The 18,292-nt window shown below is 35.6% G+C and overlaps 1 protein-coding gene across 1 annotated transcript in view; it reads left to right on the top strand.

The window, feature by feature from the left end:
• The window catches only part of LOC107743865 (cAMP-specific 3',5'-cyclic phosphodiesterase 4D-like), a 61,449-nt gene extending 44,825 nt beyond the window's left edge, over positions 1-16,624 (top strand). Inside the window, exon 3 of the mRNA XM_016557314.1 lies at positions 16,441-16,624. Within this exon, the coding sequence (XP_016412800.1) occupies positions 16,441-16,522 (82 nt within the window). The 3' untranslated portion in view covers positions 16,523-16,624. The remainder of the gene's footprint in view (positions 1-16,440) is intronic.
• Positions 16,625-18,292: the final 1,668 nt, after the last annotated feature.

Raw genomic sequence — 18,292 nt, 5'->3', positions numbered from 1 at the left:
ACCGTAGGGGTGTAATCAAGGTGTCAGCGTCTATGCTCATCAAAGCTGCTTTAAATGTAGATGGCCTTGTGCATTTGCCCTCATATTTCCAGCATATGTCACATATCTGCAGACATAATTTGTAGTGATAACATGCATTCCAAGTCAAGGGTACATGGTGTTGTCGATAATGAGAAATACACCCTTGTTATTTGCAATTAGTTATTGTTGTTGTGCAGAAAGTGCTTCTTGTTTGTCAATTGACTAAGACAGCTAGGCATTATTGACGTATCTGTTTTTGCTCTCAAGAGATCCCTTTGTAAATGATACCCATCTAAAAGAGGAAAAATCCCTTCTGTGTTTCAGATGCGATTAAGGTGTAAGAGCTGTTTTGTGTAAATGGTAAAAAAAAATGAGATCAATTTGCTCAACAGCTGTTGGATTCAAATGCCTTTTTTAACGCCATTATTTCGCTCCTGGACAGGAAAATGGCTCCATCAATCAAGTGAAATGATGCCTGAGGTTTTGCCATTTGGGGGGTGATTTCAAGGGTGGCCTCGGATAGAAATCTCTCTGATTTTGGTTATTTCACATCTCCAGTACATTTTCATGTCCACATTATGTCTATATACAGTAAATATAAGATAAAATATTAAGTATTATTTTTTTTTCAGATTAAAATAACATTAGTTTCTTTTGTTGCAATATTCCAATTAAGTGAACATGGAGTGAATTTTTAAATAATTTTACATTAAAAAATATTTTCACCATGTCCCTGGGTGTAAAACAGTTTACTTCTAAAATTATATTTTATTACTTGAAATGAAAATTATTAGGAAATGTTCCTGGTTCTTTTAATCAAAAGGTTTGCAAAAGGGTTGGACAGAATTAAAGAAGTGTGAGTTTGAATTGAATTGGCCTGATCCATCCATCTTGATCAATCCATCCGTCCATCTTTTTTTCAAAGGTTTTAAACAAGTCTTTGTCATGCCAGCATTTAAAGTTTGACTTGACCAACTTTAATGTTCTAGTTGAATTTCATAGAATTTCAGCTTAATTCTACTTCCATGCATTCAAATTACAGCCGCAGCTTCAGCGTCTATTTATAGTGTAGGGGGTGGGACACTTCAGATTCTAGAGAGCATTTGATTGGACAGAATGTTTGACGAGCAGCTGAAGTGCAGGGTGATGTCATCAGAATCGTTGATCCATATTGGCGGAATTTAGAGAATGTTTTGAATGCTTAGAGAAAGATTTGAATGCTTTAATCTTCTAAATGCGAAAATTGTTTTGGAACACACTAGCTTATAGATAACCTTATGGCTAACATATTCATACTAAGTTGGCACACAACTCTGGTTTCCAACAAAACATTAATACCCTCATGTAAGCTAACTTAGCAATGGCAAACTCAAGCTTTTTTTCCCAGTGTGTTTCTTTTTTTGCTATTTTGTAAATGTGTAAATCTGACGTACCCTGAAATACGTTCCTAAATTAAAATGCATGCACAAGTTCAGAAGGTACTGCCTAACGAGAATGACCCACATGTGTCTTGTTTGCAAGAGCAGATGGTCAGATGACAGAATGAAATAATAATTTATTGCTTATTAGGAATCGCTTGTAATCGCTTGTAAGGACTTAGGTGCCAATTAATGTTTCTTTTGAATCATGACTAGGAAGGCAGTGCATCTCAAATGTTGGTCTTTTTCTAGATTTTGTCAGGCCAGATAGGGCTTTAGAATCTTTTATTCAGAATCATTTGGACTGGATGGGACATTGTATGAGGCTGGATGCCCACTGTGATAAAAAGCAGCACTTCACAGTCATGGTACGTTTTTGAAAAGATGAGAGGATGCAACGTTTACAACAGTCCTCAAATCAAGTCCCCTTGTTATATTTCCTCTCTCTAACACTGAGACAAACTAGAGATATTTTTTACAAAAGTACGATACAGATCATCAGCACCACTGCATGCATGCTGTGCGCTTGTTTTCTCGCTCTCCGGCATAGTCATACTCTCACTCACACAGGAATGCACAAAAAACAAACACACAAGTACACACAGTCACGATTCCATCACCTCCCTTCCTTTCCTGCTCGCCAGCGCCGTGAGTTACCTTAGTAATAAGTTAGAAAAAATGTTTGAGAGATTTCCAAAGGCCTTGAACTGTAGAATGTGAGGAGTGATGTAAGAGGCACTGCAGGTTGGGTGGAAGAGATGGAAAGAATGCATGCAGAATGGAGAGGAGAACCAGAAATGGTATAAAGACCACTATAGAAAAATTAACGAGAGAAACTGTAATGCTCATTAAAGCTTTTTCCATGACCTTCATGCAAGTTGTTATGTTTAAATGGCTGATGACTGATAACCAGAACTGATTTTTAACACATTTTTATTAGTAGTAATAAATTGTTCTTCTGATTATTATTATTATTTTATATATTATATATATATTATTATATTTACATTATATATTATTATATTATTTATAATCAAAATAATAATGATTATTTATAGTTTTTATTGTTGTTGTTATTATTGCTAATAATAACAATTATTATTAACATCATTATTATTGTTATTATTTATACTACTAATAAAAGTTTTTTATTTTGTTAGTAATACTACTTCTACTGATAATAATAATAATAATAATAATAATTAATAATATTAATAATAATAATTGTTTATTATAAAATATAAAAATAATGCTTTTATTGTTTTTATTATGTAATAAAATTTAAAGCAAGGTTGTTTTGCTAACATTTAAAGTTTATTTTCATCTTTGTTTGCAGTATATCTGTAAGGTGTAAAATGGCTGTATACACCAGTCGAGTAGAAAGGTGTGAATACTAGTAAAAAAAATGTGGTCAAAGGGTTATCAAGTCTGTCTTTATTCTCAATATGCATCATTATGAAATCCTGCATTTTAGTCAAAGAAAAAAAAAGCCAAGTCAGCTTAATGAAGTGAAAGTGCCAATGCATTCGTTTTTTGCACAATAATATTTAAACAAGACTAGCAAAATGTATGATACCATTGTTGTCAGATTTAATTGCTGGTTTAAAAATATACAATCTTGACTAATATTTTCGAAGAGTAGATAAGAACTATACTTGCATGCCTACATACACTACCAGTAAAAGTTTGGAATGATTAAAGGGGTCCTATTATTCTTTTTCACTTTTTAAATTTTAGTCAGTGTGTAGTGTGTATGTTTGGGCATAAAAAAGATGTAGAAAGTTACAAATCTCAAAGTCCACTCCAAAGGGAGATATTTCGTTTTTTTTAAATCCCTTTTCAAGAACTACAACGAACGGCTCGTTTTGACTACAGCGTTTGTTTTCCGGGCTTTGTGATATCACAAAGCGGGCGGACAGATGCCGAACGGCGCCACCGGTGTGCGTACACTCATAGAAAATAAAGTATTTGAATTTTAAAGACGTGGCGTGATGCGACGCTGCGCTTCTCGTCCGGTGTGTGACTTGTTCTAGTACACCCCCAAAACAAAATCAAGACTTTGTAAAAGAGCATAATAGGACCCCTTTAAGATTTTTTAATTTTGTTGAAAGAAGTCTCTTATGCTCACCAGGGCAGCATTTATTTCATTAAATTACAGTAAAAACTGTAATATTGTGAAATATTATTACAATCTTTTCTATTTTAATGTATTTTAAAATGAAATTTATTCCTGTGATGGCAAAGCTGAATTTTCAGCAGCCATTGCTCCAGTCTTCAGTGTCACAGAAGTTCAGAGTTCAAATCATCCAGTGAGCCCAGCAGCTCACCCATAAAAAGCCCCACAGCTGAAGCTCCCATACCGACACTGCAATGCCTCACACATTGATTTTTTTCTTTCCTGCCGTATGTCCCTTTTCTCATCCTCAACTCATTTCAGCTGAAGGACTCTGAAGCTTTGCTAAAATCACTGTTAGCTTTCACAGCAGCAGAGCCGAGAACGTTGATTCCATATGGATGAGGGGTGAACACGCGTCAAAAAGTGCTGGAGAGGCAGAAAAAAAAAAGGTGTGGGTGGGAAGAGATGGACTTTAGCCGAGGTGCCCGAGTCAACCAGCAGCGAGCAGATAGCAGGCGTACATGCAATACCGAGGTATTACAAAAAAAACGAGGCAAACTCGCAACATTGTTGCAGTGCTTTCCGCCAAGCACCCTGCAGAACAGCAATGCGTGGGTGGCTTGAGCTGTACCCACAGAAGGAAATAGCTTGATCAAAGCGATTTTCTCTGTTTTCTCTGGAGATGCACTAGGGTGACTATCAGCCATAGACAACAGAAGGTCATGTCGACGACAAGCCGCAGACTTTTGTACAGAAAAGAAGATGCCGTGAACTGATGCATAGCTACATAAACTGGCACTTCAGATTTGTCCTAGCAGGCAGTTTGATTCAAGTCAGTGCACACAACTGCTTTATTGTTCTGCACACACACACACTAATGTGCATGTGCATGTTAGAGATGGGTCAGGAGGAGGGTGGACTAGTCATCCACCAACTGATTAGTTGATTTGTGAGGTCAACTAGATGTAATATTTTCAGCAGCAGTGCTTACAAGGGAATGAATTTAGAGGAGGAACTTTTCAAGGATTTATGTGGTTTGCAAAGGGCGCGCTAAGGAGTCTGGAGAAGTAACAAAAACATATGTGACCCTGGACCACAAAACCAGTCTTAAGTCGCTTGAGTATTTTTTTAGCAATAGCCAAAAAAGCATTATATGGGTCAAAATTATCTATTTTTCTTTTATGCCTAAAATCATTAGTATATTACGTAAAGATCATGTTTCATGAAGATATTTTGTAAATTTCCTACCGTAAATATATCAAAATATTCAACAGTTACGCTTTTGCCCTAGTGGTTCATATTTTATCCGCCTGAAGTAAGAAGCGCACCGCCGCTCGCGTTAATTTTTTATTAGCAATATGCATTGCTAAGAACTTCATTTGGACAACTTTAAAGATGATTTTCTCAATATTTTGATTTTTTTGCACCGTCAGATTCCAGATTTTCAAATAGCTGTATCTCGGCCAAATATTGTCCTATCCTAACAAACCATCAATGGAAAGCTTATTATACATGAGATGTATAAATCTAAATTTAAAAAAAATTGACCCTTATGACTGGTTTTGTGGTTCAGGGTGACATATAATTCAGTGTTAATAAAGTAAAATAATAAATGTTTTACTATTTTAGATATAATCCGACTTTCATCAAAATACATCATGACAATGTAATTTCTTCTAGATAATTTTACATATATATAAGATATATATATATATATAAGATGCATATCATTTGAGACATCATAAAGCTTAAAAGCCCCTTGTTTGTTCTCTCTTTAAAGTTGTGTCTCCAAATTCATCCTTTTTAAAGCACAGCTGCAAAACACCAGCTGTGTAACAAATCCACAGGCTTCACCAATAAATTTCAAGACAATTAGTGACAGATTTCAAATCGCCTGCTGTGAGCAATGTACCTGATGTACCTCAATGTATTATGAATAATCCATAAATCTGTTTTTTTTAATATTTTTATTTATTTATTTATTTTATTTTTTTTTGGTGAGGAATGTGAATATTTGCTGCACTGATAGCTTTGTGCAATAAAATACTTTTAGTTAATGTGATACATGATATTTCTCTATTTGGATCCAATCCGTGTTTTATTTTTATTTTTTGTACACTTACAGATATATGACTTCAGCCTTTATAATGTGTTTCACTCTGTTTTTAACTACAACCACTGCATTTTTAAGACAACGTGCCAAATTAAATAGTTGATCTATTAGATATGTGTCTCTGGCAGGGTGGATTTGAACTGAGAATGTCTTTTAAATTAAGTTTAATTCCAGAATTCGCAAATGCAATTGCATTTTCACTATTTAATAGATAGATAGATAGATAGATAGATAGATGAAAATATGGAGTTTTTCACATCCCTAGTGCATCTAATTTTAACAAGACGAGGGAATGTACTTGTATTGGTGAATGTCACATCTGATGGAAATATGGCAATTGGCATGTGTTTCTTTCATTTGCAGATGTGATAGTGTGCACTAATCATTTTGCACATCTGCAGTGTGCAATGTGTTTATTAGCAGTAATTATGCAAATTACTTTTCCATCATTTTCCCTATCTCCTCCACCCATGTGTAATTTGCCCAGTAATGAGCGGCAAGTCGGATTTGAGCAGAGGAAACACTAAAATTAAATTTCCTTTAAATGATTAATCAATTGAATTAACTCACAGACCAGTCATTCATTCCCAAATAGAGTTAAAGTCATTTTCAAACAAACAGAGCTACTGTAGATGAACTACAGTCTGAGAGCCAGTCTGTTTCCATGGCCACACCATAACAGTGAGGTCACAATCCACTTCTTTGTGCTTTAAGTATCCTTATGTGGATTTTCAGGGTGGTTTTCACAAGCTGAAGGTCTCCCGGAAGGAACTGTGAGGCTTCGTGCATGAGTTTGGGCTTGGCACAAGATTGGAGTACCGAGAGCTGCCTGAAAAGAGAAAATAATAAATCAATGTGGGCAGGAAAAAGGAAGGGCATTGGCAGCCCAGATGCTCTGCTGCACGGCTGCTGAAATGAAGGTACAATTTTGTTTGAAATGGAAATGATGCATAAATGATCCTGAGCTTTCCGGTCATCATTCCAGAGTCGTATCGTGGTATCCTGCGTCTAGGAGGTGTTGCAGCATTTGGTTGTTAAACAGGTTTTTCTGTAGAGCTTTTCAGTCATGATGTCGATTTGCAGGCCAACTCAGATGGATAATTCACCATGGTCTTCTTCAAAAATAGCGGCTTTTGATTTATGATTACTTGAAAAGAAATTAGAATTTTTAAAATATTTAATATTATACATTTCTGACAGATAAAATACTAGATTTGTTAAATATTGAATATTATATATTTAATGATATATTTTTGACATTTAACAGAATTTTTATATTTAATATACATTTTTAATTTTTGACAGTACATATTTAAATTAAAGTAATATTTAAAATATGTATAATATACTGTATCATATTAATATTTATGTGTTTGGCAGCAGTGTCTCAACTAATAGCGAAACTGTAAGTTCATCTGCTCCAACAACGGCACAGTTATTACCTCGCTAGTGAGAAATGTCATGTAGTTTTTAAGTTGCTAAGCTATTTTACTAATAAAATCGTCAGAGCAGCGCTGACACACTTCTGTGTGCCTGTATGTTTTTTTTTTGTGTGTGTGTGTGTACTGTATGTTAGGGCTGGGACGATAAATCGATGCAGAATCGATTCATGGATCGATTCTTAGATTTTCAGAATGCATCGCGATTCCGAGCTTAGATTTTAACAGCAGATGGCGCTCTAATCTAGTTTTTATCCACACACTCAAATGCTCATGAAGAAGAGTGTTAAAGAGTGCTTGTGCGTTCAGCTGAGTCATGTAATTTCACTTTAGCTCAGAATGCTTTTATGACACGAGATTAATGTAAACGCAGCCCACTGTGAACACCATTGTAATTCGCTTCAACCTTTTCGAATTTTATGAATGATTATTTTAGGTTCAAGTGGGTGTGTAAGGATTTGGAAACAAGCAGAGTACGGCTGTTTCTAAAGCATGCAGTGCCATCTGCTGTTCAAAACTAAGCTCAAAATCGATTCAAGAAAGAATCGCGATGCATTCGGAAAATCTCAGAATCGATGCTGAATCATTTCTCGATTTGCGATGCATCGATTTATTTTCCCAGCCCTACTGTATGTGTGTGCGTTTGTAAGAGAGAGAGCGTGGGAGAAAGAGAATGTGCTTTCCGTACATAATTAAATGTAATTTTGTGGCAAAACATAGAAATAATTCGTCGTTTTCATCGTATTGTTTACTATATTTATTTGCTTCGTCAGGGTCGTTGTGGGTTTTGGTTCGTTTGCTGTTGTAAGCTGTAAGGACCTTTGAAATAACTGAAATCATTTGGTGACATGATATGGACATGTAATGCAGGCAAAACCTGCCTGGAATTACTTTGCCCGTGCGTTTTCCTGAAAATAATTGCACACCATAGAATGTTTGTCAGCCAATCAGAGTCAAGTATTGAACAGCCCCGTGGTTTTTAATCAACATATTGATTAACCTTGCCTTTTGAAGTAGGCTGTAGTCAACTTAGTAATTTTTGAAGAGCAAAAGTCTATAAAAAATTCTAATTACATGTTATATTCTACATTTGTCAAGAGCATAAACTCTTCCTTGTTCTGCTTACTGAAAGTGGGCAGTAGTGTTGGTGCTATTTTCATACTCTCATACTAGCTCATGTATTCAAGATTTGAAAGGAATAAATAAAGAAATAAAAAATAAAATGAACTTGCCCATGCAGTCCCCCCCGCGTTCAACTTGCTATCCAACTCAAAAAAGCAAATCTCTGGGAGTCATGGGCATGGCTGTGTCAGTATTTAGTGTGACATCTAGGGGCTGTTTACACCTGGTCACTTCATGTGTTTTGTCTGATCGGATGGTTATCCGATTGTGAAAAGACCAGGTGTAAATGCCCTCCGAAATGCATTTGAGACGGATATAAATCCGATCGCTCAAACCACTTCAGGAGGTGGTCTGGGCCGCATTCCAGACGAAACTGGACCAGTGTAAATGCATCTGGTTGTTGAAACCACATATGTAAATTTTACTCCTCCCAAAATGTTAAAATAATAAACGTGTAAGAGCGTGTTATAGGCTATTTGACATTATAGTCAGATATGACTGCGCTAATGCAACACGCATCGCAGTGGACGAGTAGCTAAGTATCTCTTCAGCAAGCCGACGTGCAAACTGCCGCGAATGAAACTGAAAGTAAGACGCAGACGGCCAACACACAATCATCTTCATTAAAAGTAAGACAAACTTATCTTTCCAGTGCTGATCTTCCAGCGCTCTCCTATTGCGGTCTTTGATCTTGAAATGAGCTGATAATTAATAAAATGCAGCGCTTATCTTTTGATTTCGTCGACGTGAACTCCGTTAAATGTAAATATAGCGCGGGAATTGAAGATCGGATTTAAATCCCTTTTGCGACGACACATTTATGTGGCCAAGTGTAAATGGAAACGTTTGAACAAATCAGATAGATATCCGATCAGCGAAAACGCATGAAATGACCAGGTGTAAACAGGCCCCTAGTGTTCTTCAAAGATGACCAAAAGGGTTTTGTGAGAGGTGAAAACCTCTGCCAATGTGTTCAAATGACTCCCAGAGATTTGCTTCTTAGAGTTTTTTAGAGACTGTGTGCGCACTACTTCTATTTCGTTATACGTTTTTGTTTTTATTTCTTAAATATTTGGGCTAATAGAAATGTGTGTGATTTATTTTACTTACTTTTCTTTTACTTTTCAATTAAATTTATTTGTGTAATTTACTTTACAGACTGTATTATACTCATCACATCAAAACCACTATTCTAAATAACTCTGTAGGGAACCTATACTTTGAAAATGCTAATTCGCTTCCAGGTTTTAAACTGAACAGCTGTAGCCTAAGCAACAAACACACACAAAGCTTTTTTCAAAGTAAAATCTTAACTCCACCATTGTGTGCTTTGTCAGGTTCAGTATTTGAATGCTTCAGCGAATGTTTAAGGTGAAACTTGTGTATTCTATCACATGTCAAAGCAACAGATTGAGAAGGTTATCCTTTTCATCCACTTTCATTTTCTTAGTAGTTGGTTGGTGCTCCATGCTGACATCCCTATGCATGTGGGATGTGCAATCTCTGAGAAATCCTTTGCCTGCAGTATTGATTAATCGTCCAAGCTTCATGCTTCTTGCTGCACTCGAAACCTGTTAGTCATCTCTCGCAGAGACATTACATATTAGTCTTTCCCTGCACTGTATAAATATACAAATATACCCTTATCTTTGCTCTCAGTTCACTTTCTACATCTCGTTACCGACCACTTTTGACTCATTTAAGATGTAATACTAAGAAGTACACCTACTCAGCCATATTCTTGAGATGACTTGAAGTCTTTCACTGTAGTTATTAATTTCATGACCTTTGGAAGATTGTTCCGTAGGACATGCACTGAATGCAGAACACAGACTGCTTCATAATCTCAGCCTAACAATCATATATGACCACCAGTGCATTATTGTTTAGGACACAGCCTCATGGTGTTAACTTAGTTAATGAAATTGCTGATAAAATTTCATGTTGATACTATTTTTTTTTGTAAAATGAAAAAATAATGCAAATCATGATGGTACTTTAATATTAACGAACATGATTTTAATTAATACATTGTTGATGAAAATATGATGATAAAAAAAATAGGCAGTATATCAGCAGGTTTTCATAATAACACTGGTGTTGGATTTACAATTTTCAATTTATGAGTAAAATAAAGTCTGTGGTTAACATTATTTGAAGAGACACATACACAGTCATTCTTCAAATATTTTTATTGTTATAAATTTTTGACATTTAATACTATATATTTTATATTAAACTATGTATTTTAATATTAAATATTTTAGTGGGGAGCAATGAACACTGTGTAGGGATCATATCGATCGGAACACAGTTCATGCACGTATCTCACTTCTAACGAGCTGGCGCAAGGACTGGATTGACCGCTGGGCTACATCATGTGTCATTCACCGTTGAGAAAACTTTAAAAATACCAGTAAGGAAGATCGGGTTGTTGATGTTTGTCTGCCATTCGCGCTCTTTCTGCACAGCGTGCGTGAACGAGCTGATGACGTATCCTGTCTGCGCGAACCTGTTGCGCAGAGGTATGCTAATACATACGTTGACAGGCAGGTAGGAAAGCATATTAAAACGCTCGGACGGAGCATTTTGATTGGACAAACATTTCTTGATCCTACGCCTTCCACAGAATATATAAATACAGACAAATACATTTAGACCACTTAACTTAATGATTGCTATCGGGATGTGAAGAGACTTTCAACCAGCATAACAAAAAATGTTTCTGAAGACAATCATCTATTGCACCTTTAATACAATATTTTGTTTATATTTTTCATTTTTATATAAAAAAAATTAAATATTTAGAAAATTGTGAACAAATTATTACTTTGAAACAATTTAAATTCAGAAATTGCTTGTAAATTTCACAAAATTACAAAGAAATGGCAAGTAACATTGAGTTAAACTACATGAATTAGAATGACTGAAATAACATTTTCTTGTAAAACATACTCAAAAAATCTTTGTTTTATTTACAACTGTGATATATATATATATATATATATATATATATATATGACCTCCTCCCTGCTGCCCATCAGAAGAAACATGGGGCAGCTGTGCTTCGAGAATCCCATAAAATTAAAGTCAAGGCTCAATGAAGTTTATTGTCAGGAGCACCTGGTAATGATTGAAGAGGAAATCCTTGCTGTGCTGCAGATGAGACCTGTGCCCGCCGTCTCAGTACGTGCTGTGTCATATATTATGCGGCACTCTCTCCAATCTCTGAGTGCTCGCAGTGTGGTGGATGACATTTTGAATGCAATATATCTTCCGCTTCAACCGTTCGATTTCTTCTGAAAACATTCAAAGGCTCATTCCTGGAAATGTTTAGAGATTGATCCTTTTATCCTTTTATTTGCAACCATAGAGAATATCTAATATTACAAATTATATCTGTCCATATACTACGTCAGTTGGAGAAACTAGTCTAATCTAAGATATTGTAGCTAAAATTGGAAAAATAAATTAATGACCGACATTTTCAGAAGAAAAAATTACAGAAACAATTTACCTCCATTAGAGGGTAATTCGCTACAGGAGGCCTTTGTTCACCCCCCGGAGCCGCGTGAGACACTTTTTTTTTTATGGATGGGCGCATTTTTATTAAGTGCTTTTGGACTGACGCATGCAACACCCGCTGAGTGCCATGAAACAGCTTGAAAGATCAAAGACAATTTTTAATGTAACTCCGACTGGATTCGTCTGAAAGAAGTAAGTCATATACACCTAGGATGACTTGAGGGTAATTTATGGGCTAATTTTCATTTTTGGGTGAACTAACCCTTTAAGCCTGTAAATCTAAAAATCATTTTACATGAATTGGTATTCTAAAGCATTGTTTTTTTTATACAATGCATTACAATAATAATAAATATAATAAGGTTAAAGTGGAGTTTGTGCACCACTAGCACCACCTTCTGGAAATGCAAAAATAATGACTGTGTTTGAACACGTTTTTTGAAATACATTCCCTGTCTGCCATTGGTCAAGCAAAAATATAGCTCCACCCCAAAGTAACACCATTGGTTGAGTTGCTAGGTCACGATATGTTTTAGGCCTTTATATGACTCACATAAACTGACTTCAAGTGTTATCAAACTTAGTTTTGAGTATTAGTGTATGTTCACCTGCAAAGATTAACAGCATTTTATTGGTTAGTATTGTGGCATCCACATATAAGAACATTCTGACTGTATTGCGACACCAAGTTTTTTGTTTTTTTTTGGGGAAAATTAAGCAGGAATCAACAATATTTAATAAATATATAGACTGTACCTATACTTCAGTAAAACTGAGTGGTATTTTTGTAGTGTTTTGTTCTTATTAGCGTGTTTCCGCTAAGACAAATGTCATTAGTGTCAAAGAAAAGACAAGTGGAGGAAGCAACTGGCTGAGAACAAGAAAGAGACGCATGGAGATTGAGACAAGTTCACCTTTCTTCTGGGTTTGCTTCTCTCCTAAATCGTGACCTTTGAAGTTTGTAGAGAGAGTTTGACTGCACTGAATGTTGAGATTGTGTTAACAGTCAGAATTAAATGTGATCAGATAAAAGTAGACCAAGAACACATGTATTTCTATCTTGTCCTCCTAGTCTTGCACGTAGTAAAAAAAAAAAAAAACTGCGTGATTTCCGCATTCTGATTCATGAACAAATGACTCTTACGAACAGATTCTCTTTAGTGAATCAATAGCATAAACTGCAATCAGTGCAGTTCTGCTCACAAACAAATGACTCTTATGAGCCAATTCTTTTTAGTCAATCAGCAACTTAAAGTGCGACCAGAGCAGTCCGACTCAAGACAAAATGACTCCTCCAGTGTAAATGTTTCAATCACAAATGATGCTCTCAAATGGACTTTTTTAGTAAATAATTAAAAAAGTCTCACAAGTTTTAATTAGTCCGACTTATTGACTGAATGAACTCGCTGCAATTGATCCTGTGTAGTTTGGTACCTGTTGTTCAGTTTTTTAAATGTAATAATTTCATAATGTAACATTTTAGAAGATCTCTTATTTAATTTACAGAAATAGTTGAGAGATAATTCTGTCATATGTAATTAAAATGTGCCAAATTAAATGAAATCGAAATAGGGAATCAAATTGAGAGCTTATGAATCGTTTTGTGTACTACTATGTATCGTAATATATTTGAAAACTATTTCTCTTAGGCCGGGCATACACTAGGGCTGGGTAAAAAATATAGATATCTCGATTATAATTAGAGAGGGGCATTTTGCTAAATATATGCACCATATAATATATTCATTATAACTTTTACTGTTCTTCAATGTTAAATTAAAAAATTTTATGACCGCCACCATATTATTATGTAATTGTAACTTTTATTATAAAAACTTCATTAAGTGTAATTTAAGCAGTTGTATAGCCTAAAAATCAGTCAGTTTTAACCTTCAATATTATAGTAATGTAGTACCAACTGACTCGCATGTATATTTTACAGCGTTAGTTAAGAGATTTTTTTTCTTTGAGAAAATTTTGCATGTGTACCAGATATATATCCAAAATAATCAATATCGAATCGAATTGGGAATCGAATCGCATCGCATCGCAAGCTTGTGAATGAGAATCGAATCGAATCGTGAAATTTGTGTCAAAACCCAGCCCTAGCATACACTGTGCGATTTTCATTCAAGTTTGAGACGAATTCTTACTCGTGCGACTCTTTTTTTTGAGTCGGGCTGAATTTCAGCTTTGTTGTGCGTACAGGGGATAACGAGAGGTGATTAGCCTCTCCCGAGGGGCAATCGGATGGTCGGATGAATTTCTGACATGTCAGAAATTTTGTTCGTTCCTCGTGAGAGTATCGCACAACTGAAGCGGAACTACGAACCGACTGGCCTAAACTGCATGAAAACAGAAATGAAACCATGGTGACATTTTGTGTGGTACGGACGTAAGCCATGGAGGCTACACAGTTCCGGGTTCGGGGGGTCCCACGTGTTTATTTCACATGTATAGTGTGAGCAGTGAAGTTGCATCTCGACGAATGGACCGTGTAGTGCGAACACATAAATCCTGAGCTTTGGCTTGACATCGCATTCGATTAACTTGTACAGTAAGAGTTGGTATTTAACAAAAACATAGCTGAAGTCGCACAGTGTATGCCCTACCTTATGAGATGTCTTTATTAATATAGCTTTCTCTTGTGTGTGTGCGCGATTGATTGTGACTGGAGTGTTTTTCACCATATTGGATAATGAACTCAGAAAAGCACAGATCACTCACATGGAAAGAATTGATTCGAACCTCTTCAACTCTGAGAGCATGGAGGAATTTAGCTGGCTGGCTAATTTCCTGATTAAAATATGGAGGCTGCATGATGCTCATGGAGCTGATTGACTGCTCTCCATACTGATGGGGATGTTCATCGCTGTGTTTACACAATAATGCATGCAGACATCTACCAAAGCTCTCAGTTGGTCATGCAAAGGTACAACACTTGCGTTTTACACGTTTCCAGACTGAACCCTGGCTGTTAGATGCCATATAATGTCATTTCTTTTCCCAGTGCCCTTTTGATTTCCCACTCAACCAGTAGTGTAAGGCTGAAATCAGCTGAAATTGTCTCTAAAGAGCTCATGCCCTCTGCCAACTCAGTCTTTTTCGGTTCTTGTCTCAGAATATCTGATAAATGTCAGGTGTTGTATTACCTCCTCCTCTGCACACACAGGATTAGTCCCCTGCATTAGTGCTGTGGTTTATTTATTTCTGCTCCTACTGGACTGACACTGTAATCCAGGGAGAATAGAGACAACATTAACGTCAACCTGTCTGTTCCCTTATGTGTTTTGGGTGGAGGGAGGGGTGACAGAATAACCTTTGCGCTGACAAATCACACTTCTTTACGACTGCCTGCCTGCTCACCGCATTAGATCTCTGTCAAAACTGAGCAATGGCTCCATTGTGGCACCACATGTTTATTTATTTAGTGATTAGTTGTAGAGCAGACTAGGGAAATGGATAAGGATAACTCTAAATGGGATTCAGATTGCAACTATGTTTGCAGTACTTCAATTTAGGATGCTATGGTGATGCTAGGAATAGTTCACCCTAAAATGAAGACTTGCTGAATGTTTACTTACCCTCAGGCCATCCGAGATGTAGAAGAGTTTGTTTCATCTTCGGAACAGATTTGGAGAAATGTAGCATTACATCACATGCTCACAAATGGATCCTCTACAGTGAATGGGTGCCGTCAGAATCAAGAGTCCAAACCGCTGATAAAAACATCACAATAAACCACGTGTAATCCACACAACTCCAGTCCATCAATTAATGTCTTGTAAAGTGAAAAGCTGTGTTTTTGTAATTTTTTTTTTTTACTTTAAACTGTCATTTCTGGCCAAAATATGAGTCCATAATCCATAAAAATGCTTCCTCCAATAAAAAAGTTCATGTTCTCTTACATTAAGATCCACCAACATATTTGTTTTGGACTGTTTTTGGTTGTAAATGGTGCTTGATCCCTGCATATTTCTCTCTCTTGGTTCAGTTGAGATGACTTTGCAATATTATGGGTTAGGAAGCAATGGCTTGAAGTTAAAACCTTAATGATGGATGAGTTTATTACAAACACACAGCTTTTCACTTCACAAGACGTTAATTGATGGACTGGAGTGGTGTGGATTACTTGTGGATTATTGTGATGTTTTTATCAGCTCTTTGGACTCTCATTCTGACGGCACCCATTCACTGCAGAGGATCCATTGGGCAAGTGATGTAATTCAAAATTTCTCCAAATCTGTTCTGATGAAGAAACAAATTCATCTACAGCTTAGATGGCCTGAGAGTGAGTGCATTTTCAGTAATTTTTTTCATTTTTGGGTCAACTATTCCTTTAATGAAATACTAACTTGAAATACAGGCTTAAAAAACCTAATGTAACATATATTAACCCTAATTTAATAGTCTAGTCTCAAACAGCCTTTTATATTACATTTCAACACTATGCCAGACATTTTGAACAATATAAATATGCACCAGTGTGTGGTAAAGTCAACATTTGCTCAGAAATAATTGTTGCCCCTCTCCTAGCACCAGTATATCATTACTGAGGTCTGAGACCCCTCTTTTCTCAGAAAGTCTATTTATAGAAATTAATTTAGGTCTGTTTGCTGTGGGCTTGCCATCACGATAGAGAATGGATATCACCTGATTTCTTTTCTTTTTTTCCCCTCTCCACAGATTACTGGTTACAGATAACAGACCTGCATCACCCCGCCACCAGTCTGGTGTTGCTATGTGCTTTGTAGAAGTGTTGCAGTGACTTAAGCAACCTTCACATATTGAATTAACTCTGGTTTCCATGGTGAGCAGCAACAGTGCTCATAATCACCAGAGTGCTTGATTTAATTGCAGATTGAATCAAAACAAAGTAATGATGCACGGAAATAACGGATAAAATGCACCATTGGGCTATTTTTAGCTGCAGCGAAATATCTATCATGGCTACCCGCAGAAGTAGCAAGATCTCATTTAAGCATGCTGGATTAGTATAGTCATCTTTTCCTGTATGCACAGTGATCTGATTGAGTTTTGTTCAGTAGATTAAATAATTGAAATTTTAGAGCAAAATAAATTTCACTTCAGTAAGGGATGGTTTGATTTATGTCTGTTTGTACTGAACTCTAAACTGATCTTGCTATGCGCAGAAATTAACAGAAGACACAAGACAGAAAGACCAGAACCAAGGGAGGAAATGAGCAAAAAAGGGATAGGGTGAGGTGGGAAAAAGAGAATAAAAATACAATAAAAGATTTTCCTTCTCCAATTAATTTTGTTAGTGCTAGAGGCCATTTTGAAATGTACTAAAGTTATTTACATGACTTTTTAAAATTGTTTTAAAATGTAAGATTAGTAATTTATTATTAAATAGTGTTTTTTTCTAATGTCACCAGAAACGGATGTAATTTAATTTAGAAGTGCTGTTTGAAAGATGAAGCTTAATTAACCCATAAGAGCCTGGACCAATTTCTCCTTGTAGGAAAATTATGGGGCATATAAAACAGACCAAATGGACCACTTATAACATGTTTCTGCAGTTGTTTTTGAAATACATCATCTCCTTGTGAAAGATCTGTAATGTGACACATATATGACATTGGGCATTTGTGATAAATTTTGAATATTACATATATGTTACATTGGGTGTTTATTTCTCAGTTGAAAAAAAAAACATTTTGGCAGTTTTTTTTGTGCTAAATAACAGTTTTTTTCTGTTTATTTGCTTTTCCACAACATATATCAAAATTATGTCAGTTTTTTTTGTTTGTAAAATACCTTTTTTTTTCTGTTTATTTGCTTTTCCACAACATATATCAAAATTATTACTTTTCTGGGAAGATAAAACAAAAACCTTTTTCAGAAGTAATACAGTTTTGCATTTTATTTATTTTGCCACAACATATTTCAAAACCACATAACTGTGGCCATTACATTTTACAACAACTCTTTTGTAACATATAAAAATTCTACCTATTCAAGTATATGGTTTAACCAGAAATTAATTTTTAGATTTTTTTGAAAATTGAAAATGTGCAAACTGAATAAAAATAAATAACTACCTCACACTGGAGGTTAAACATGCACGTAGTGCAATAACATTGCAAAAATGTGTATATTGTGCAATAAAACTGTAAACAAACAAACAATACAATGCTCAGTGAAATAAAAACTTGATCACTCTGATCAAACCATTGTTATCACCTTTATCACTTTAATTTCTTCTATGCACAATGCATTAAGTTAATTATTGTATGCAAAACAATGAAACAGTTAGTTCTTAGCATTTATTGCTATGCAACAGCATATATGATTTTTTTCTCTTCAATGTTTTTCTCTTCAGAGTTAGTTCTTGTATGCAATGCAGTGCAACAAGCAGCTGTCATGTGTTATCTCTTCTCTGCACAACGGACTAAGTTACTGCAATGCAATATACATGTTATGTGTTATCTCTTCAATGCATAACAGATGAGTTAGTTCATCGCATCACCACATCAGTTATACGTTATCGCCTCTGTTCATGTTATTCTCACTA

The sequence above is a fragment of the Sinocyclocheilus rhinocerous genome, unplaced genomic scaffold (genome assembly GCF_001515625.1).
Source record: "Sinocyclocheilus rhinocerous isolate Xijiao unplaced genomic scaffold, SAMN03320098_v1.1 scaffold377, whole genome shotgun sequence".
NCBI classification, from domain to species: domain Eukaryota; kingdom Metazoa; phylum Chordata; class Actinopteri; order Cypriniformes; family Cyprinidae; genus Sinocyclocheilus; species Sinocyclocheilus rhinocerous.
Note: the sequence above shows the minus strand (reverse complement) of the source record. Positions and strands in the feature narration are given on the sequence as shown.